At 38.3% G+C, this 23,527-nt stretch overlaps 1 protein-coding gene across 1 annotated transcript in view; it reads right to left on the reverse strand.

The window, feature by feature from the left end:
• Window positions 1-5,113: 5,113 nt before the first annotated feature.
• dlgap2b (discs, large (Drosophila) homolog-associated protein 2b) overlaps window positions 5,114-23,527 on the reverse strand; it is a 68,430-nt gene continuing 50,016 nt past the window's right edge. Inside the window, exons 3-6 of the mRNA XM_069161606.1 lie at window positions 17,080-17,297; window positions 15,175-15,328; window positions 13,483-13,702; window positions 5,114-10,027 (exon numbers count right to left, since the gene is read on the reverse strand). Coding sequence (XP_069017707.1) covers window positions 9,213-10,027; window positions 13,483-13,702; window positions 15,175-15,328; window positions 17,080-17,297 — 1,407 coding nt within the window. The 3' untranslated portion in view covers window positions 5,114-9,212. The remainder of the gene's footprint in view (window positions 10,028-13,482; window positions 13,703-15,174; window positions 15,329-17,079; window positions 17,298-23,527) is intronic.

Consider the following 23,527-nt stretch of genomic DNA (forward strand, 5'->3'; position numbering starts at 1 on the left):
GCACACCAGTAAATCACCTTTCCATACGCATATACCTACCACGAGAGGCCTAAAGTTCATTATAAATATTTACAGGATTTTTTTTTTTTTTCTCCGAGCTTATGCAGTTGTTAAGACAGTCGTTAACGGGCAAGGAGAGAGAGAAACACAGATGTACTGAGTTTACAGTGTTGGAAATGTGTCTCATCAATGTTTTTTTGTTTTTTTTTGTTCATTGAGTGGACCTGAATGCAGTTAGAAGAAGTGAATTTGGCTCATAATGACTTCATATGAGTAAACATTACATTTACCATCCTACTGTAACAAGTTCAAACTCTGCTTCACCATAACAATGAAAACATTTCAGGGGGAAATGCTGATTACTGGTAGATTATCCACCACTGGCTGTGTTTCTGTCTCAAAATGCAGACACTCTCATGGCACTAACACAACTTGCAAATAATGGGACGTGCTAATAGGCAACATTCCTCCTGAGTGTGCCTCAAACATGTTTATTTGTTGGTATTAAGGTTATTATTGTAAGAGACATTTGAACGTATGTTTGTCTTGACTCTGTACTTGTTCCATTTGGTTGTCTTGCATATGCCAATATTGTCCAAAAAAATACATCTTATGTCATTATAAAAACTAGCAACACAATCACATTAACATCAAGGAGCAAAAGATGATCCAAAGAGTCCTAAACTTAACAACAGAATGCAGAATAAGCTATATTCATAAAAAATAGGTCAAAAGGCTTTGAAGGATCAACATTTGTCAATGTTTTGAGGAATTTTGCCCATCTGCATTACCCTCATACGTTAACTATGTATCATGATCTAAAGATCCCTCCATACTAATCAGGTGTCCCTTAATTAATATACAAGTAATGTACTAAAACATAACATGCATCATCTGAATCTGAAAACAGAGAGCTCTAACCTTTCATATTATACAAACTTAAAAGACACAGAGCCGAAATCATTAACATAGATATGACGATCAAGTTAATTTAAAAATTCAGGGTTCGGTAAAACCAATTTAAAGGATCTCAGTTCATGGTTTTAAATGATAATATATTTTGGATCTGTGGCTATTATTTAAAGAGATATTCAGTATCCAAATATCAAGCTTCTTTTTTTTTTTTTTCAGTACAATGTGCCTCTTGAAAGAGACACAAAACATTGAAAGTTTTGCAGTAAAAGGCCAGCAAAAATGTAATGTATAGGCAAAGACTTAGAAGAAGAAACAAAGACAGATATTATTATCAAATACTGAATAAGCCACTCCACAACTGTCGGCTAATGCCACAAACATGAGCTTGAAAGGGAAAATGTAAGTCTCTGTCAAGTGGCATTTTTGTAGAGTTAACAAAAATGAGGTTCAGACAGTAAGGCAACAAAGAAAATCAGACAGAATGCGCTGAGGGACCCAGACAAAGAACATGTTTTCAAACTTAAAAGCAAGATAGCCTGCTTTTTGTTGTCTTTTTTAATTTCAGGACTGCCTCTGATGATGCAACAGTATAGTGTACTGAAAAGCGTTGCATGCTGCACAGCAGCATGTGGCGCTTCACTTTTCACATTCCCATTTTTCTAATCTTTTATGAAATGGGTCTGACCGCCCCACTAACTTCTATAACCAATTTACTGCCTTTGTATTTCTCTCTCTATTTGGTAGCATGAGTTTAAGTCATACTTTACATGAAGTGCAAGTACACAGCTGCTCTTAAATTGTAATTATAATTTCTACTTTAACATTCAATTACAATCACTTCTGTTAACTTCTTTGACTGATGCAAATGAGATTTCCCAATTGATTATAAAAGTACAAAAGAGACTATGGTACTCACACGGACTTTATGTAAAGTGTAACCTAATACCATTTCAAAATAGTTCTGGTTTAGAGAATATGTAACAGACCTTTGCTCTCGTGCTTTTTCACCAAGACCTCTCAAACCTTTTGCTTCTTTGTGTTCAAGACTTAAGTTTCAGAAAAATCGTTGAAAATGTTCTGATAGTCTCTCCTCTCCGTTCGACTTCCTCCGTTTGTGCCAGAGGCTGTTCTTGCCATAGTTGTGGACTCAGACTGTCAAAGAGGCTGGTGAAACGCTGTTCTTACTCAGGTCAGGGTGGATGGTGGGTTAATGACATGCAATGACTTACGAGCTGCGTACATAAGCATGGGGGCTGAAGATGTTACAAAGTGAATGGGAAGTGTCGCATTTCACTCGTTGTTGTTTTGTTCAACTCCAGACTATATTCACCTGAGAAGATGAGTTACTGTCTAGTTTCACTCCATTTTAATAGGATTACTAAAAGTTACATAACTGCGTACAGGTTGCCAACTCCGACCTTTTCCATAAATTAAACGTAGCTTGCTCATTGGGAGGCACATCACATGACAATCCCCTTAATGTATAAAGTATTTGAGAAAAAACACAAGATAATCACTAAAGATGAATGCATTTGAGTAAAAATATCTGTTCAGTGTTGGACTCTGGGAATAAATACAATTTACTCTTACACCGAAATATTCTAAAATGCAATTTGCTTTTTTTTTTTTTTTTTTTTTTTTTTGAAGACGTCTCCTCTAAATCTTTTTCTCTAGTACATTACCAGCCCTTTCTTTCGTGTGTGCATTTTTCCTCAAATGAAATTACTGTGCTCAATAAAAGACCAAGCATGCATTTTTTTTAATCAGGATTTCTATACATAACCTAATCCGTGTGAAGATCTTCTTCTTCTTTCGGTTTATTAGTGAATAACAAACGTGCATTAAAGGTGCATACCGCCACCTACTATGTCGGAGTGTGTAGATTGATGGTAGTTGATCATCTGAAGATATTCCCTCAGGTCTAGGATTGAGTTTATGTATGGCACTGGTGGTTTGTAGAGATGGAGTAGATGGACTAATGAATGAATGGATGAGTTGACGTAGGACAACTAGCAGGACTTGAGGGTGTGTATAGGTCAATCATTTTGAAAGAAGGTTTGTGTAGCCCTATTTTCTTTACAGTTAAACAAGCATGTTGTTCATAGTCACATACATATATACATACAGTGGTGATGCCCCCATGGATGCGAGGTGGATTAACCTTTTATGTATGATTATATCACAACAAACCAATACAAATCAATGGGCCGGAACTATTGTCAACAAATCTTTTACATTGCCTCGGACCCTGTGATGGTGTCGTGGTTAGAGTCTGAAATAAATTCACAGTAAACTTTTTTTAGCTACCAGGGATTAAAAAAAAGTTAAAGAAATGAAAAAAATAATCCCCCTATCAGCCGCTAAGGGCAAACTAAAGTTCACAGAACACTATAATCAAAAATCATACTGGCCATTTTCCTGTTGTTATAACCTCACCTCTAAATGGAATAACACAATAAGTTTGTCTTGAATGTGGCACAACAAATGTTTGAAATTAAATAAGGGTCTGCAGAAGGTCGGATAAGAATATTGTGTGTATAAATATTAAATATTTGTCTATGGGTGGCAGGAGATTAATAGTCTAAAATGTAAACGGGTTATACAGCTGGGAAGTGTGCAGGAAATCTGCCCGTTCCCCATGTACATATGGAAACTGTCATGAAAAGGTCTTGGGTACACCAAAACATTTGGGTTTAATTGTTTAGGGATCTAAATCTTTAAAAAAAAAAAAATCATTTACATGTTTGATATCACCATTCACGGGCTCTGCTGCTTGCTACTGTATGGCAGTGGCAGCAGATTATAAACTTTGCCAACAATTATAAACATTTCATTATGAACAGAACTTTTGACTTTTAGCCTACACAATATATGTAGTCCGAGAGAGAATTGATTGTTCAAGACAAGCAGAGTAAAAATACTCATGGAACCAATAATAACTGCAGTATATAGTACTGTACCTCCCAAGTGTATGTGACTGCAAGTTTAATACTGGATGTAGAAGTTTAGAAGTTGATGGACTAAAAGAAAAGTTCCAATTTTCAATGACTAAAGATAACACTTTCCAAAATGACAGAATCTGCGACCATGTGATTATGTGCAATACTAGATATGTCACCCACCACCTTTGAACTAAAGGTCAATATAGTATCCTTCCTTCCCTTCCCCAATCTTAGAAGAGATGAAAAACCACTGAAAGCAACTGATGAGATTACAAATCTGAAAAGGTATTTTCATACATCGACAGCAAATTATATCTTGAAGCTGCATTGATTTGTGGTGGTTTGTAGAACAAAGCTGTTATGTTGGTCATAACTTCCTTGTAGCATGCCAGTATACTCAACATAAAGACACACTATTGTGTTATTTCCCTTGGTTTCCCTAAAGAAAATGTATACAATGTTTAAAGCAAGAGGGTGAATTGCTACCAATACCAATGAATTTGAACAGAACCGTCATATTAAAACATAACAAAGAAAGACAAACCAAAATAAAAAACTTTATGGACTTTGCAAAAGGCTTCATGCGTATCTTAGTTAACGTATGTTCCAGTTCTGCAAAACAGGTTTTAAATGGAACAGTTATTCTTGTCTCACTTTGCTCAAACGCAGAAGATACTGTAAAAAAAAAATGCCAGTGTGCTAACACCAGGCCGAAATCAAGACAAGTTGGTGAAGTCATTATCCAGGACGACTACACCATCTTGGAAATTCCACTGCTTTCAATGTGGAAACAGATGAAAACACTTAAATGTATTATACATCAACTTATGATAGATCTTGTTTTTGCCAAGTGAAAAATGTAAATGATTCAGACAAAATGAAATGAAAAACTGTATTAACAACATAGAAAAAAAGATATAATAAAGCAGTTCCCTACCAGACCTACCGTACTCTCTACGCCCCCCAGCTAAGCTACGGACGCCTAAAATGGGGAGGGGGGAAGAAAAAGGAAAACAAATAAACAAACAAACAAACAAACAAACAAAAAGGTGATAGCTTAGAAGAAATCAAGGCATATCAAGAGGGTCAAAGTATAAGACTCCAGGTGCCAGGCCCATGCTGTGTGTTCGCAGTGTGTTCGCAGTGTGCAGACTGTGGACACAAAAAAAAAATACAACTTATGTAAGTGAGTTTAGTCTTTGATGCCATTGTAAAGCTATGACCCCCATTTTTTTCCATTTAAATTACCATAAACATAAACATCATAAACATTTTAATCCATTGTTTTATAACAATTTATGAAAAATACATAAGGCCAATAAAAGTTTTAAATGAAAATTCACAAGAAACACCACAATAAGCAAAAAAAGGAAAAAAAAGAAAAAAGTATCACACTGTTTTCATTTGTTTAACAAAGTAAGCATAAGCTAACAAATGCGGGCTAAACTATGGTTTCCAAAAGGATGCTTTATAGCTTTGACAAAGTCTGACTCACTTAACAATGCAGTCTGAGATCCCTGAAAAATTGCAACATGAACAGAGTAGCATGAAAAAATGCAAATAAATGCAGGAAGAGAACACAGGGGTAGAAAAAGATTTATATTCAAGCTGTATTACAGGTTCAGGTGAGATCCATCCAAAAACCGTTGTCCTAATAACTGGACTTCACAGAGTTGGCACAGTTGTTGCATCTCTGGATGACAACAAAATGTAAACACAAACGTATGGGGTAACTGACTACATACTGTAACATATTAGATACTGTATACAATTCAGAATCTCTTATAAATAATTATATATTTCATTACACAAAATGTGATTGCATGGTTAAAAATAATTGTAAATACCCTTTTTCTATTTCTTTTTCAGTCTTTGTTAAATGTGTATATTTTACTATATAATTTAAAAATAATATTTAGATCTGTATAGATCCATATTTTTGCTACATTTCAACTTGCTTTCAGGTAAGGGTAATTTCTTTGGGCTAAATAATGAGATGATTATGAAACACGTATTTATAGCATGAGTGAGTTCCCTGGTGTCAACCAATCACCAGTTTGAAGGTCAGTTGTTTATAAATTTAGAAGAATGTTAAGTATTTTTTATACCATTTCCAATTGTATTATCACAGGCCTTTTTATTTTTGTATTTTACTGTAGTCAGTTAATAAGTTGTCAATTATACATGTATGATTTTTCAATTGTTTTGCATATGATGTCACAAAGCATGTGGATGCTACTACATAGCAGGAATCTCACCAACAAACTCTTTGATTCTAGGATACATATAAGCTTAAATGGGAGAAATATGAATGAAACAACTGTTTGGCAGGAAACACTAAAACACATTTTAGTGTTGCCTGTGGCTCATGCACAACAATAACTAAATAATATCATTTTTTTTTCTTTTTTTAAAGAGCCACCAATATTTTCTGAAAATTTCATTCCATTTCAAGCATCGATGATTTGCATGAAGGCTCAACATAAACATCTAATATCTATAGCTTCAAAAATTTATATGACATACAACAACAACAAAGGACTTGCATAGAATGAATGAATGCAGATTGGAGACATCGTGATTGGCCAGTCTTCAGCACCTTTAAATTAGTTTGCATTCCCCAAACAATGGGAAAATATGTAAGTAAGGAATGCCACTGCAATCCCATCTTAATTATTCAAAAAGCAGAAATATGAATACAAGCCTTTCCCATTTTTTTTCATATGTACTACTGTATATATATATTTATATAATAAAATGATTGTTGACTAAATGTCACAGTCATATGCCTTTCACTGAATTATTTTATGATTTAGTTATGATTATCTGAAATGAAAGACTCTAGCATATTTATTTTGGGTTTTTAACAACAATAAATAGGTTAGAAACTTTTAGAAGTTCTTACTCTGTATTGCAAATCGTAGAGAATGACAACAATACACCTTTGCTCATTCATTCCCTTCTTTGCACCAAAACCTCAAGTTCGGAGTGAATGAATTGTTAAAAAAAATCCACAGCGATACATGCCTTAATATTGTGTTCCTCTGTAACACACATATTAGAGTATCAAGGCAAATGAATCATTTAGTTAGGCATTTAAGCTCAGCTTTAAATGAGTTATGGCAACAGGTGTGTGGGGCGGAGCTACTGCAAGAACTCAAAAGGAAATGTCTGCCTTTTTTCTCCCGTGGCTTCACCTTTAATTTTGATCTTACCTCTAGTACAACCTCCAGTATAAATATCTTTTCAAAATGCCACTTTTTCTGTAAATATTGTCTTTTGGTCATGCGAAGGGGGAAGAAGATCCACTCTCCTTATAAAGTGAGAGGTGATACCTCTCCTTTATTGAAAGTCTTTTTGAAAGGTTCACATTTCAGTCAGGGGTCTGATACATACAGGCTTCCCAGGGTCCTGTGCTGCATTGATCGTCCAAAGATATGTGTTCAAACTTGAGATGTTTATTGTTGGCCTCGGTTCCATGCGCCTCAGTATTAACTTTGGTACGCCATGTTGGTATGATGGGACAATGACGCAGATGAGTGGTTGAGGGGAATGTCAGTGGCTAATGAGCAACTATTATTTTATTAGTAACACACAAAATGAGCAATCGGCCAAACATAACAGATGATTGAGGGTTCCCACCCATTAGGGTTTGACAGGAGCCCAGCTAAGCCGTCACTAGTGAGGCGGTGTTAGTACATTCATTGATACTATACTGCACCTCTGGGGACATGTCAGAGAGGTAGAGGCCCTCAGCGGCTCTGATTGTCTACTTATAGGGACCAATGTTTCTCTGCTATCTTTCAGAGGTGATGAACTGCCCGAGCAACCATCAACCGTTACCAGAGAAATGCGACATTTAAAAAATGGTGACCATGGTAGAATTTAATTCAGATTTCTAAACTTAATTTACTCCAAAAAAAAGTAGCTCAAATTCAGTGTTTGTTCCCATTGCCTCTAAAGTAAAAACAAATGTAGTATGAACAGGTAAGACACTTAACTAAACATTTAAAAAACCTCCAGTCACCACCATACGAAAAACAACATGTGAAACACTGGTATGAACTACCAACTTCCTTATGAGGTGTAAAAACAGTTGGATGATGAACATGGTGAAATAAATGGCGACAAACCTTGAAGACTGGAGAAAGTGCTGCGTTTGGTTTAGAACCACAATTACTACTATAACCCCCCTCAGCGCTGTCAGAACACAGTATGTTTGTAACTGCAAACAGTACAAGTATTTGATATAGGTTTCTCTATATACAAAATGGTACATTTATATACATATACAGTGTTTGAACATGAATGCAGTTTGTGCAGGAATGAACTGAAGCTGATACATTCATACTTCATGATCACTGTGAATCCCCCTTACTGTTTTACGCTCCACGTGCTGTTAAGACTACGTAGTCAGTTTAAATGATTCATCGTAAACACTTTTGATCTGGGACTTAGTCCTCAGAGCCTTGAGATGGTGCAATCCATACAGCTTTCCAGAGGATTAGACTACTACAAATTTTGTAGGAGTTGTAATAACTTGTTGTCAGCACTATCGACTGTTTTTTTTTTTTTTTTTTTTTTTTTTTTTTATTCTTACAGTTACGTCTTTATGCTGTGTGGTTTATCACTTCACCACTAAGAACATTGGAAATTTTCAGAAATGCCCATTTCAACTGGAACCAGCTACAAAATGAATGAAGGCCATGATAAAGGAATGCTTTGATTAGGATAAATAAAAAGGAAATTATATATCAATATATTCTTAAATAATGTATTCCTCTTTAATGTATTCAATAAAAAACTAGGGTTTATAAAGTTATTCACAGTATTTTTTCAGTATAATTAGGTGCTTAAGAGAATGTTTCTACATGAAGAGAAACTGGAATGAACATGAGCTATTCAAATTCATGTGCAGAAACAAACCAGCATATGCCTCACTGCACAATGGCTGATTATTGAGTTTACTCATTAAATATCCTTCAGATTTCCAATCATGCTTACTTGAATTGACTTATTCTCTGAAGGTTGGGTGTTTAAGACAATGGAGGGAAGATGATGCTGCACTTGTTGGCACTTGAGGATCTGAATATCAGCCACATTCTCGCTCACATTCTTATGTCACCTTATTCTGGTGTAAAACAAAGTCATTCTCTTTTATTCCATGGCTAAGCAAGACACTTGTTAAAAGATTGCTTGAACAATATTGTAACCTGTTCAAGAGATGACAGACTCTGTGTCTGCATAGAGTAAAGGGACATCTAACAACAGCATTGCACTGCTTCTCTTGATAAATGTCAGGTTTTCACCCTGGCTTCCTCATCCCCTTTTACAGTATGCGTAGAATGTGAATGATTAGAATGACATAGACAGATATGACATGGGCCCACTGGTGTACTTCCTGCTCCACAGTTCTAGACTGGCGCTCCTGTGACCACCTGTGTGGCCACCTGTGTCTGGCGGCTTGTGAGCCTTTTGCATTTTGTTGATCTCCCATGGGAAGTCCTCTATTGGTAGTGGGCTGGCAGGGCTGCTCGACCCCTCCGGCGTGCTCTCAGGAGTTCCTGTTATGATCTCAATTCGAGGTGGGTCCATCAAATCCATGATGCTGAAGGGTGCTGGCTCTGGCTGGCACATCACTGACTTGTCCTCCGTATTCTGTCGAACAGACCAACTCGAGCCCGCTTGAATTCCTATGGACACTCTGTCGTCTGTTTGCGTGGTGCTGTCGTTACAAGGCTCCCGGCACAAAGTCCACATATTGTAGCACTGAGTAAAGTTGAAGAAGTTGCTGTTAAACGTTTTTAATTCCCCACAGACATCTCTTCGCAGCTCTGCTAGCTCATAGCGCATTGCTGAGATTTCATCCTTCCATTGCAAGTTGAAGGCGGCAACCATGTTAGCAGACTCCTTAAAGGCCTGGATGGCCTGAGGAACCGGCGGCTCAGAGGTGGCTATAGGTGAGGCAGAAGGGACCCTGTATGAAGGTGGGGATGCCGGTGGGACAGAGATGGCTGTAACGGTGGAGCTAGTACTGTGGTGGCTGCGAGCAGCAGCAGTCTCTCTCTCCAGCCTTTCGAGCTCCGCATAGGCAGAGGAGCTAGCACCATCATCATCCTCTATCATGTCGTCATTTAGTAAAGATGTCCCATCCACAACATCATATCCCTCTAGAAGAAAAATGTAAATATGCAAACAGAAGGACATTCAAGGTGAAAGGAACAGCTGGAGCGCGATTTGATTTGGATTCTCAACTAGAAAATAAACACATATCTATGGAAAACATACACTATGTGAGTGGCAAGTTTCAAAGACAGACAGGATTAGAACCATTGATTTCCCACTATGATCTGTGGTTTTAAAGGTTAAATAAGGTATGAGCACCCACTCTATCTAGTGTGCTGTTTTATGTGAGCCTGCACTGGAGTTGTTCAAAACCATGAGGTAAGCACATAGTTGGTGGAATTAATGATGACATATTTTAGAAGTTGCTTATTGTCAGTAAAAAAAAAAAAATTGGACAAATAGATTTATTTCTTTAGTTGTTGTTTTTTAAGTGTAGATTTTTTTTAATCAAAAATCCCAAATTGTATTGAAGGTCAACTGGAGATACATTCTCCCAGAGCCAATACAGAATATAAACCTTTTTTGAAATAGGTTCCTCAATCCCTTCACATAAAACAATTATGACTGTCAATAAACTCACATACTGTAGGCTTTTCACCATGTTTTTACACTGCCTTCTCACTCATCTCAAGGCTTCTTTCCATCTTTTCACTGCACAGCACAACAAAGAGTGGAATTAAACATGAAATACATCAGTCATTATCAAATCATGAATCCATTCTACGAGAGCCCTTTTCTCAAAACATATAAAATATTTCTCAGTGACTTGAAATTTGTGCCATTTTGTGCAAAAGAAAAGATGTAAAGGGAGTAGAAGAATCACAACCCACTGGGCCAAGAAGCAGATATGAACCCTATTGAACATATCAGGTCCAAGGTGGCTGATTAGACCATGTGGAGTAGTAAGTAACCTGGTGAGGTGAGGGGTCACCCTCCCACCCCCTTTGAGGGCTGCACCAGGGAGCGGCTGCAATCCCACAGTCAAAGACAGCTGACAAACTCGATGCCAAGGGTTAGACTTTGCCACATTTGGCCTTTTTAAAAGAAGTCAATTTTTTCATGGAAAGAAAAAAAATAAAGGTCACACATGTACAGCAGACAGATGCTGCTCTCACAAATGATTGGAGACAGTGGCAATGCGATAACATTCAGTGCTATTTTTATGGTTACGACATGAAAACATTCTGGAAAAGTTTGGGAAGTACATCTCTCAGACATTTACACTTACAATGTGATCTAAGAACACTTAAAATAGAGACATGGTAAACAACTCACAAAAGCCAGCATCACATTCATCACTGTAATCAATATCAATGCTTTAAGAAGACATCAATCAAAATGTCTGAGGTTTTATGAGTTGTTTGGAACCGTGTTTGCTACTTGGGATAACATAACGAGATATTTCTACCAGCTACACGTTAACTCTATGTATCTGTTATTCTTACTGAGAAGGCAGTGCAAAAACACACATATACATAGATATATGTATGCGTGTCAACATTAAAATACCTGCAACAATCATCACTGATGCCTCCAGTTGTTCTTTCCCCCTGGTTATCCTTCAAGAGATGGATGGTCAAATGGAGAGGGGTTTGCTGCTCGTCTGCCCTATGGAGCATCATGGGATCCCTTCCCCACTCATGGGGCCACTAGCCTCGGGGTTTGGTTCATAAACTGCTTGCAATTTAACTATAAACTAAAACTAAAAACTAACATAAAAACATGATTCCAGGAATCACTGATTTTCTTTGATAGCCTGGTTATTTTATTTATGATTAGGGCCACTATTCCCTCAGAACAGTGCAAAGAGTACACCAAAGGACAAATATTATTTACGTCTGTCTTGGATGGGAGGTAATAGTACTTTATAAAACTAATCACCATCCAGGGAACCCTTTTCCTGGGTTGCTACAACCTTATCTGGCACATTGTAATTAGTGCATCATGCTAACCTTCAAAATACTTCACAACATATTGTACAATTAACTTCTTGTTTCAGCCCATATCGAGTGGACAGATTTGGAGCAGAGAGCTAAATGAATAGAGTTCAGCAAATAAGACGGTGGGATTGGAGAACACTCCTTTATCCTCAGTACTTCTGTCACATCGAAGAAATCGTAGATGGAAACCCAATTGGAGATGAAAGGATTCCAAAAACAAAACTCCAGGTTCAACAAGAAAACAAAGCCAACAAAATGAGTAAAAATGCAAATGTCTCCAATATTAAATTGACAGAAAAATGTACAAAAACAATAAAAATTCCAGGTCATAATATTTAAAAATGCACATAGTTAGAGAAAAATGTTTCAATAGGGTTCATAGCTTTACTCTTGCAGGCAAACACCAAATACACTTAGTGAGGGAGTTACTGCAAACACTCTGCTTGCACAAAGAACCTGAAATGCTAAATTATGGGATGTATTGCTTGCACTGTGTTGCACAAAACCTTGAAGTCTTTGCATGTATTAAAAAAAAAAATTAGCGTGTAGTAAAAATATTTATGCAAGTCAAAAACAAAACAGATTTCAGAAACTGTTTAGGCTCATTGTCATGCAGTAGCAATAACAATGGAATATGACCAGTGACATTTAGTGGGCTCCATTGAGAAATTGCAGTCGACAGTGACTTAAGGAAGTCCTGTAACAGCGTTCACATAGCATTCATTAGCTGATTTGGCTGGTTTAATGCAACACAATACAACAATACTGTCAATAATTGTCGTTTGTACTTCTCAAATGCTAAAAAAACATCAGTGGACAGTTCCTTTGTGCAACCAGCGTGTGTGTGCGTGTGTGTGCGTGTGTGTGTGTGTATACATGTTTTTTTAGTCTCTACAGCTTGTCGACTTACCTTAAATTTGTTATTAGATTTGAGTTTTTTGTTCAATTTCAAAGCCAGTTACAAAGTATGTGCTAATGTGCAACAGAGCAGGGGGAGGACAGGTGGAAGGTTTGTCCGGTGTATCCTCTCAACACAAATATGTCAGCAACCTACCGCTCCCCTACCCCTGGCCCGTTTCAGACTTCACCCCTCCCTAAGTAACTCGCACGCTTCGCACAACACATATAAAACACCACAGTTTAACATGCTGAGGGGAGGGACTGTTCCTCTTAGGCATGCCATGTAGTGTGGCTGTGCTGTGTTGTGGTAGTGTGTACCGTCTGAGTGTTTAAAATGCAACCCCCCCCACCCTTATCCAAGTTTTCAGCTGGGCAACACCACAAGTGATCAACCAGAAGCTTGGCTAATGATGCATGAATCGTGCAAAGTAACACACAAGCAGATCCACCTGAACAATCAGAAGTATGCAGTGGCAAAAACAAACACACGCACACCGTAGCTTCCAAAGTACATAAGTGGAATCATTCAGCCTGGCATCTCTGAAGCTCAAGGGTTCCCCACTGTACATATGTAGGTATTTTAAGTTTGTGCTCATGTATAGGATGTATGAGGATATGTAGACTAAGCCCTCGCTCACTTAGGGGGGGGATTGTTTTACCTGTTGTGGATCTGAGAGTTGAAGTGACAGTGGAGGATGTCATTGAAGGCAAGCAGTCATCATCTTGGGAATAACCAGCCTGAATTGCGCGGAGGTAACTGTGGCTTCGAGTGCGGAACGAACCAGGCAGGTCCAAAGCCTCCATGGCCTGGGATTCTACTTCACTAAAAACGGACTCGCAAACTGACTCAAACTGGCCATTGATCTCAGTCTCACTCACCTGAGAGACAAAAACAGGAATAGCAGTCCTTAATTTTTCCTCTTCCTTTCTCTTTCTCACTTTGATTCTTCCCCTTTGCACAGCAAATATGAAGGAGTGTTAGCATAAAGAAAACGCCACTGTCAGTTTTGACCTTAAACTGAATAAATGTCAGATCAAATGAAATACGAAAATGCAAATGACAACAAAAGCAATCAGAAAAATATACAGTTTGTTACAAAGCATTCAATTTACCACAAACCCCTAAACAAACATGTGCTATACTATGTACTGAATGCGGCTAGATGAAATAAAGCACACTGCAGTCTCAATTCTTTATCTTGTAACTAGCAAGTAAATAGTAGTATAGTATCGTATCTTAATAAATTCCTCTAGCTGACTCAAGATGATCAATTAGTTGATGTTAAGACAATGCAACAAAATTCACGTCACGATGAAAAGAAGCTATTTAACTACTGTTTTTTCTGTCATGTCTTGTACTATTCAAAGTTCCTGGTCACAGTTGAGGTTGTATTGTTTGGGTAACATTACAAGTATGTGCACTTGTGTATATCTGTCTGTGTAGCAGTTTAATATTCCTTGAAATGAATCTTGCTTTCTGCTTAATACGTTAGAGTTTAGAGTAAATGATATGACAAAAGCAGGGCAGGGTTTTACTATTATTATTAAGACTGTTGTTCTGTTATTATGAAACTGGGTCTTAGCTGCCACAGGAGTAAGCTGATTGTACAACCCTTCTTTTGGACAATCTTTCCTCCTGTTATTCCTTTTCCATCTAGGCTTTGTTGCTGGCTGTGTCACAGATCTTCTTACTGTAGCAACCACGCCTTGTGCCACCATGGAGGTCCAAAACAGACTTGCGCAATTGATCCAACTGTATAGATTCATAGCAGGGTATTAAAGGGGGAGGTACCTGGAAAGGTTTGCGTGTAATGTGAGGTTAGACTTTTAAGTTGTTGTGTCTGTAGGCCTAGTCTACATTTTAGTACAATACTTAAAAAAAAAAAAAATAAAAAAAAAAAAAGGTTCAGTTAACCAATACAAGCTGCTTCTGTTGGTGTCGTTTACTAGATAATTAGATGACATGCCATAATAACAATAGAGTGATGTAGCTTGTATCAGTGGTATATTCGAGACATCAGGGTGCAAATTAATATCTTAATTTCTAAATGACGTACAATTTTACATTTCTTTATAGTAGAAAACACTTCAAAACCAAACAACTTTAGCTGATTAATTCAGGCAATCAGTCCAAAACAGCACTTAATTATGCCTATTGATTAAGTTGAGGCAGGTCAGGCTGTGTGTACAAGCTAACAATCAGCTGTGGACCTCCAGTATGGACATCTGTGGATGTTTAATGTCTCCGTAATGTCCTCTACACAAAACTGCTACAGACAAACATCATAACATTAGCTCTCATTCACGTGTGTCCAGGTGTTGCCACTGTACGATGCATGTTTGAGACTCACCTGGCTGACGCAGCTAGCCTGACTGAGGGTGCTGACGGCGCGCATGTAGCTCTGGTTTCGAGAGCGGAAGGGCGGAGGATGAAAGGTGGAAGGGTCCAGCGTGACACTGGGATGGGGCCGCAAATCTCTTGTGGTTTGTAAATGGTAGCCGTGGCTGAACAAGGACAAGGGGTGGGGACACACACAGTTTCACAGGTCAGAAGCCACAAACGCCACATCATTGGATAACGCTGCAGTTAATCAATCTGTTGGTCAGCATCTAATAAGTAAGGCGTACCATATTTATGATTGAATCTCCAAAATGAATATCAGCCTCTTAAATGACTCATCTTCGGGTTTGACTAGTTTAACCTCAAGTTTCCCATGAGGAAGCAGTCTTCCATCTAACCGCAGGGAACATGTATAGCTTGGCTCCGGTTCTTCAAAGTGAAACCATGAAAGCTTGGAGCTACAATAATAAGAGATTGTTACATTCTCCTCCAGCGCATAACAAACAAGAGTACTGTTTTGTTCGTGGACAAAAGCAGAAGTGATTAGAACCCTGCTGAGATGATGGTGACAAAAATAGCACCGAGCGCTGAGTGGCAGTCGGGATGACGAATGCGTGATGCCTCCCCAGGTTCACAGAATTTGGCTGTGTCTGAAAACCACACTGCCTGAAAACAAACAGTCACAGAGAACAATCCACTGAATAAAAACAAGCCGAGCAACGATGAGCTTAGTTCCCTTGTGAAGGTGAGGCAATGGCATCCTCCGGATCACAAATAAGCTCAGTGGAACACCGGACGTTGTGCTGGTTTACCAAGAAACAGACAAAAGGGCCAGTCGCAGTTTGCTAGAGAGAGACGATTAGGGAATGATTAAATAGTTAGTGGAATCTAAGAAGCAAAATTTAGTTTTGAAAACACAGTCGAGTAGCCACTGATCTGCACCCAGTGTTCATATTGTGACAATACCCACCTCTTCTGAATAGTTAATCACTATTTTGTCACACTATTTGACCAGTGCAGGGATTTTTGCAACACCTTATATATGTTAAACATGATTATTATCATTATTAACAATAGACATCGTGCACCCCATTTGTATTACTAGGTAGATTCATCACGACAAATAAATCTACCAGTATACAGTTTAACAGCACTACAAACTACAGTCTCCAAAACTACCATAAAGTTGAATCAACACACTCACAACTTCAAAAGCTGCACATTGTAACCATCATGAAAATAGTAACGATATTGCATTCGACTGCATTAGATTAAGAAAGGCATACCTAATATACTGGTGAACAACTGTATTCCACTTATTATCTTTTTTTTTTTAAAGCAAAACAAATAAATGTGGTTCCAGGAATAAATACAGAAGTAGACATACTCAACATATTGCTGTTTCACTGATCAAACACATTTTTCCTTCGAGGCTTCTCATCCTTTAGTGTACCGTAACGCACCAGTCAGTGACTTTAACATCTGCTCTTCCATGAGTCAATGTTACAACACTTAAGCTTCCTGCCTTGAGTCCAACGTTGAATATATGAGGCAATGTTGCTAAAGACTCGTCAACAACATTGCGATGAAGTGAGGCACAGTGTCTATGTACGGTGAAGTAATACTATTAATCTAGCACACCAAAAGGGTCCCAAACCCAAAACCATGTGGTTGTTCATCACTCAACAGAGCATCACTGAAACTGTTTCTGTGGATCAAAATATTTCACCAACAATGCTGGATTTGTGAGGTCAATTTCTAAAACTGTTGAAATGCACTGGATTCTTTTTCATCATTTTACCTTAACTTGAAGCATGACCTCTGAACATCTATTCATCTTTTAATGGTTCATTAAAAACCTCAACACACACTGTAGGGTAAGCATGAACATACTGAGCCAGGCAGCCAGGCCTACCTGTGGGAGTCTAAATGGGGTCTCTGCATGGCTGATTTGAGGACAAGAGCGTCAGACCGAATGCCCTTCTGTGGAGAGGTCTTAGGGCTGGTGTCAGAGTCTCCACTTTCATCATCAATCTCTCCCATAGCTTTAACGTAGCTACTGCTTCGCATCCTCCGACATGGGATCTCGTCATCTTTCTCACCTGGGTATCCACTCCACTCATCCTGGGGCACCTGTGGGAGGTAACATACCCGCATTAAATGCTGCATACACATTCATAACCACAAGGTTGTAATATTCTAAGCTATTACTTTTACATTTGAGTCAGTATCTGAGGTGACTTGATACTTGATGTTTAGAGTACAGATGTAACAGTAGCTTGTTGTGCTCAGAGACAAAATATACAGAGTGTACAGGCTTGTGTAAGTGAGATATTATTTGCAAGTACAATGGGGCCCAATTAGTCAAAGGAGTGAGAAGAGTATCAGGACAAGCGTTCGGATAAGCTGTGGCTGTTTTTTTTTTTCCCTGAACAGAAAATGAAGCTAATTCACATCCCTGGTCTCAAGCGCCACCTCTACTTCATTCACCTCTGAATCTAGCCTCTCAAATTAAACAAGCTCTGTAGTTAACCTTACTCTACCCATGAGAATCAGACCCACTGGGGTTCTCCCACTGAGTTTTTATCTGGCACTATGTAATATGAATACCGTCCATTGTTCTGGCTGAGAGCGCTGTTCTTTAATACAAAGTTGCATCATGATGATTTCAGCGTGCTCGGGCCGAGAACTGTAAGTGCAATGTGAGCGCAGGCCAGTGGGGGAGTGGGAAGAGGGGACAATCATGCAAGAGAACCGGGTCTAGTGGGAGTAAAAATCAAAAGCAGTTGGACAGATCAGATAAAGATGAGTGGGATGAATTCAAAAAGGATATAAGGGGGGTGGGGGGGGGGGGAACAGGAATCACAGCTAGATTTAAGTTGCAGTGTTTCACATATCTCCATGTGACAGAGATTCAGACCGTCCCCTTTTCATTAATGCTCCTTCTCTGTTCGAAATAGCATTTTTCACAAGATGTAAGTTTTTGTTTTTTTTTGCTGCACAAAGAGCAGTGAGCTTTATGCATGTGACAGCAGCAACAGCAGTTTGTTTAGAATAAACAGAAGAACTTGGTAACCACTGTTTATTGGCCTGATGCTGGCTGCAACTGTGTGGGGGAGTGTAAGTGAAAGCCCTGTCCCATCTGTATTCCTTCGAACAGTGGGTGGTAATGAGAAGGAGCACTGAATCTGGTGAGGGAACTGCTCATGTACTGTGGATTTATTATACACAGTGAGATAAATTAATAGTGTTGTGGGTTGCAAGCAGGATCTTAATAACAAAACTTATGTAGTTGAAGTATGTTTTTGTTAAGTTTTCCATGGCTGTCCTCCAGACATTCAGGTTTCTTCACACCTTTTTAATTGACAAAGTAGAGTACTGAATCAAAGATAACATTAATACATTCATACTTTTATAGGTTCTTTTAAGAAAACACCATTCACTTCCAAAGATTTTTTTATTATTTTTTTTATTTTTATTTTATTTTTATTTTTTTACTTAATATTCTCAGACAATACAAATAAGCCTGGATGTGCAGGATCCTTAAATTTCATTGTTTTTCTAAATTATAATCGATATCAAGTTTCCCAAAAATGGTATATCAGTGTGTCAGCAGTATTTAAGCATTTTAACAACAATATAACTTTAAAATAGCCACAATCTACCCTTCTATTCATCAATATTTAGTCCATGTTTGTTTGGAAGAATACTATTCCATCAGCACATTTCTAGAGGTCCCTAGAATAGTGCTTTTACAAATCTTTTTTATATCTATACATCTTTTTTTTTTTGGATGTCACTCGTATTGCAGATGAAAACATGAGCATACTTAATTCAAGGATTTTTAGAAAAAAATTAATAGAATTTCCCTCTTGGCAGCGGTGCAGTTTGTGTATTTTTACGCTTGCACAGCAAAGGCTGCCAATCATACCCCTGAGGCTCATAACTAACTTTTGAAATCACAACACTGTCATTAATGCCACTGCAATATGCAAACATACAAGCTGCACTGGGTATGTCTTTCACCTGCTCTACCTCAAAATCAATTCTAAGGAAAATATGATTATAATCAAAATTAAAATGTGTATATATCATCGCAGACATTATGTAACATGAATATGCTTTAGTATATATATATACTAATAACTGTAAGACTGTTCTTAACACAACAGCATCAGGATTAACATAGTGATTAACAGACTGCGCTAATTACTGTACTCATGCACTGAAAACCAGTAGGCTTTATTAGATTTTGACACAATCGGAATCGATATAGACTACATCCAGTTTAACTCATAGCAATTACCCTCAATATTTTTCATCATCCCATTGAATACACTGTTTACAATTGAGCTTATCTGATTTTACTGACTGAACTTTGAATAATATTGACAAAGTCAGTTTGTTCATTGGATTTATATCTCTTTCTCCCTCTAAAGATGGAGATGTACGTTGGCAGTGTACCACACACGTATTGATCAGGCATGTAGCAAGTACATCATTGTGTCGGTGTGGTGCAGCTGTAGCCGTTGTCCCAGTGGACAGGCGAGTCTCAGCCCTAGAAACAACAGCCCGAGGCGCAGGACTGTCCTTAATGCTCTGCCAGTTACTCACTTTACCCAATCATACAGCTTGACTGTTACTCTGCCGCAACTGCTGAACTATTCTGTCCGAGAGCAGAGCAGCTGATACCCCTCTTTTCATCGAGAAGTAGAGCAGTAAATTCTCCATCGCTTCTGTTCCCAATATCTGTTCTTGTTCGCCATCTCTCCCCCTCTCAGTCTCTTCTTCAACAATACCCAATATCCTCTCTGACTTGACGGGCCTCTTCGGCAGGGCAGTCAGGTGAAGGACTAGACGGCATGAGGCACTTATGAACATTTTCTCCTCTGTGGAAGGTGGCAAATGGGGAAAAAGTTGAAGGAATTAGGCATGATAATAATAGCACCCAGTGGGTCTCCACCGTCGTTAATCTAGTGTGTTTTACTCAGATGTTTTCCCCAACTGTTTTTGTAGGGAAGATGCAAAGGGCTCTGAAGCATTAAGACCATATGCTGCTGCAACTCTCCAAAACAAAATGACCTTGTTTGGGGAAGCATGGCTCGCTGCTTTAGCACTGAACGCCACATATCAATCATTTGCAACAGCAAGTAGAAAAATCCCCATTGATGATTGTTCAGTCGGCTTATGTTGTGATATTAGGCCTCTTTTTGCATTATCTCAACCCTGCCTAACTTGGAAGGTAACATAAAAAACAACCTCTATCTTTTTTTAAACTATCCCTCTTACTAATCTGCTGTGTATACGTTTATCCTCTCCCACATGAGTAGAACAAAATACAGTTCTGGCCTGGAAACTAAATTAATCATCCTCAAAGACAGCAATAAAGTAAAAGAATAATTTTCCTCCTAATGTGCAACCACTGATCATCTGGGGCTGCGGTTAACAAGGCAGTCATCACTCATGGAAGCAGCGCGCTAGCTCATTAGCATTACCTTATTTCTGTGCTCATTTGATGCTACACCTGACAGAACCTGTTCAGCTGTGCCTCTGAGGCAGCTAGACAGGCAAGCTGCTTTACACCATCATTAGTTACTACTACACTGAGGATACTTTGTACAAAAATAACCTCGGGATAAAAATTTTTTTTTTTTTTTTTTTTTTTAATGCAGATGTGAAACTGCATCTAATAAAAGAAGAAAAAAGAAAAATCCACCAACCTGTTAGACTTGGCAGAACACATTGTAGTTAGTAAATGTGAGAGTCTTGTAATTTCATCCCACATTTTGTCCGTTGTTAGCTTTTGAAATAGTGAGATAAGATTTGTGACACTGAATTCTGGTAAAGTTTTGACAACTTAATCACGTATTTATTTCTGGAATAAGCGGATGCATGAAAATCAGCCGGATGTTATACACCCTTTGACAGAAGTGCAGACTATTACCCAATTGTCTCCATAGTTTTTCTTGGGAGTGTAGGTAAACGATTGTTGGTTCATTTGGGCGTACAATACCACACTCTAATTGCATCTGTTGAAATGGTCCCATATATCACAGGAAGGACACCAGCTCAACCTTTAGGGTTGTTAAAGTAGAGTCTCTAATAAAGACATTAAAGCCAGACAAAGTCCCCCCCTTCCTTTTTTAAATTCCCTGCCATCCCCTAAGAGCTTTTATTACGATAGTAAAGGGAAAGCAATGTACGGACTGAAGCAAGGACTGACTGATTGAAGTTAAATGATTTGAATAATACTGCAGATAACTTGTGCAATGTCTTTACTACACAGGAAGCACTGTTTCCCACGTCCAAAACATGCTTTGAGATAGGTTTTAGATCGATTTTAGGACCAGGCCAGAAAATTATATATTTATATTTTGTGTCGCTATTTTAATCCTGTTAAAATTTCTGTGGCGCAGGAGACCAAGCAAGGTTAGTGATAGAAGATAGCTGATAATTAGTAAAAGTCAATTGTTGAAATGTAGACAAAGTTTAAAGAAAGCCATGCCGAAAAAAGAAAGTACCCAAAAAAAAATCCTTGATAGCAGACATGCAAATTTCATGCATTTATTAAGTTTCCATGCAAAGTCATGTATTAGTGTTTCTTACCAATAGTAATAGTAAGTACAAAAACTACAATACTAACAATATCTCTTCACCGGTCCTCATTTAGTTTGCCAATTATTCTTTACAGCTGTAAATTATAACTGGACAACTAATTCCTGTGCCTTAAGACGATCTTTAAAATTTGAACGGTAATATAGAGTTTATCTAGCAGTTACTGTGTTTTACTTAAGTTTAACCCCACCCTTGTTGGTATGACACCAACTGAAACAAGATTATGTCAACAGCTTCCTCAACGCACACCTGTCCCTCCTCATCACAAGAGAACACATCAAATAGATCAAACTGACGCCTGTACAGATCTCCCTTCATTTACTCCTCTGATCAAGGCTCTCATTGTGGACACGCTCAGTGCAGAACGTGCCCATGTGGCAGCTGCAGGGTCTCTGCCTGCTGACACATAAGCTTGTCAAATGCCAGCGAGAGAGCCTCTCTGTTGACACAGACTCCCCATTGCACACAAACAACTGCAGTTTGTGTGTCTGTGTGTAACTGTGCACTTCACATGGCATCAGAGTTCATACACTGGGCAAAGATTCAGCATCTCTTCCCTCTCCAAGCGTGGACAGGTTTGCATCCAGAACCCAAGTGAGCTTTTTATGGGTTTATATGAGTGCGGCACCATTCGAATTCATTGCGATTCGTAAAAAATCTGGACTTTCACTAAATGTTGATTATAGTGCGTGCACATATTTAGTTTTACATTTTCCTAAATTGGGTGCAAGTGACTAACAAATCATTTTTCCAAACTAATATGTTTCTAAGGCCTATTGAAGGACCATTTTTAAGTCTTAGATTCCAGAAGGTGCTGAAATCCTGCTCATCATATTGCCATTGTTTGTAGATCTTAAGTCATCTTCACGTCAAGCAATTTAAAGCCGGACTTTGAGCTTTGCGTTCCAATACTACACCCACTGTGGATCACTGTGGACTAAAGCATAGCTGTGCTCAGTATTCAAAATATAATAAATTAAATGAAAGGTTGCTGAATGCTCAGACATTTGGCTTTTGACTGTATTTTGGAAGCCAGTACCTGTGGCTAAACTGCTAAAGATCTGTCTCTTAGCGTGTTTGTAGTAGAGCAAGAAAGAGGTCCAAAAATTATGACTGAAATTTTATTTTTATTCTAGTGAACAACCTCCTACAGAAGTGCAGCTGAGCAGTATGCAGTATGTTTTTCGACACCAAACCTTTGTGTTTCCCACATTGGAGTTTGGCTCGGTGCTTGTTCTCAGTGCTTTTCACAATGACATTGATTCACTCAGTTGAGCTCCACGTCTTAATAGACAATAGCTCCCCGAGGTGACCACACAAAAGGGAACCCTGGTTAAATATATTGACTTCTCGCACTCCTGGACACTGTAATCGCCCTCAGGAGAGTAACCGAAAGAAAGGTGGACTCCAAAAGCCTCCCTGGCAGGGCTTCTAATCAATATATCAATCACTGCATTTTACTCCAAGGGACCTTGATGAAGATGAGTGGATATTGATCTCAATTATTGTTTGTTATATTTTCAGATAGATGATGGCGAGGGTTTCTAGTCTTTACTGCCCTTTCAATCTACCAGAAAAATGTAGCCTTAAAAATATCCTTTACTTGTTAGACTTTTCAAAATAGATGGATTTTCAACAAGAATCCCAGTACACAGAAAAGCACGATTACTGTCAGGGCAGCATTGACAAGTTAGTGTACAAGTTCACTGAAATAACTAAAATAACAATTTCTGTTCCTAATTTTTAAA

Source organism: Embiotoca jacksoni, unplaced genomic scaffold (assembly GCF_022577435.1).
Source record: "Embiotoca jacksoni isolate LCO1_2020_lvr unplaced genomic scaffold, fEmbJac1.0.p SCAF_29, whole genome shotgun sequence".
NCBI lineage: Eukaryota > Metazoa > Chordata > Actinopteri > Embiotocidae > Embiotoca > Embiotoca jacksoni.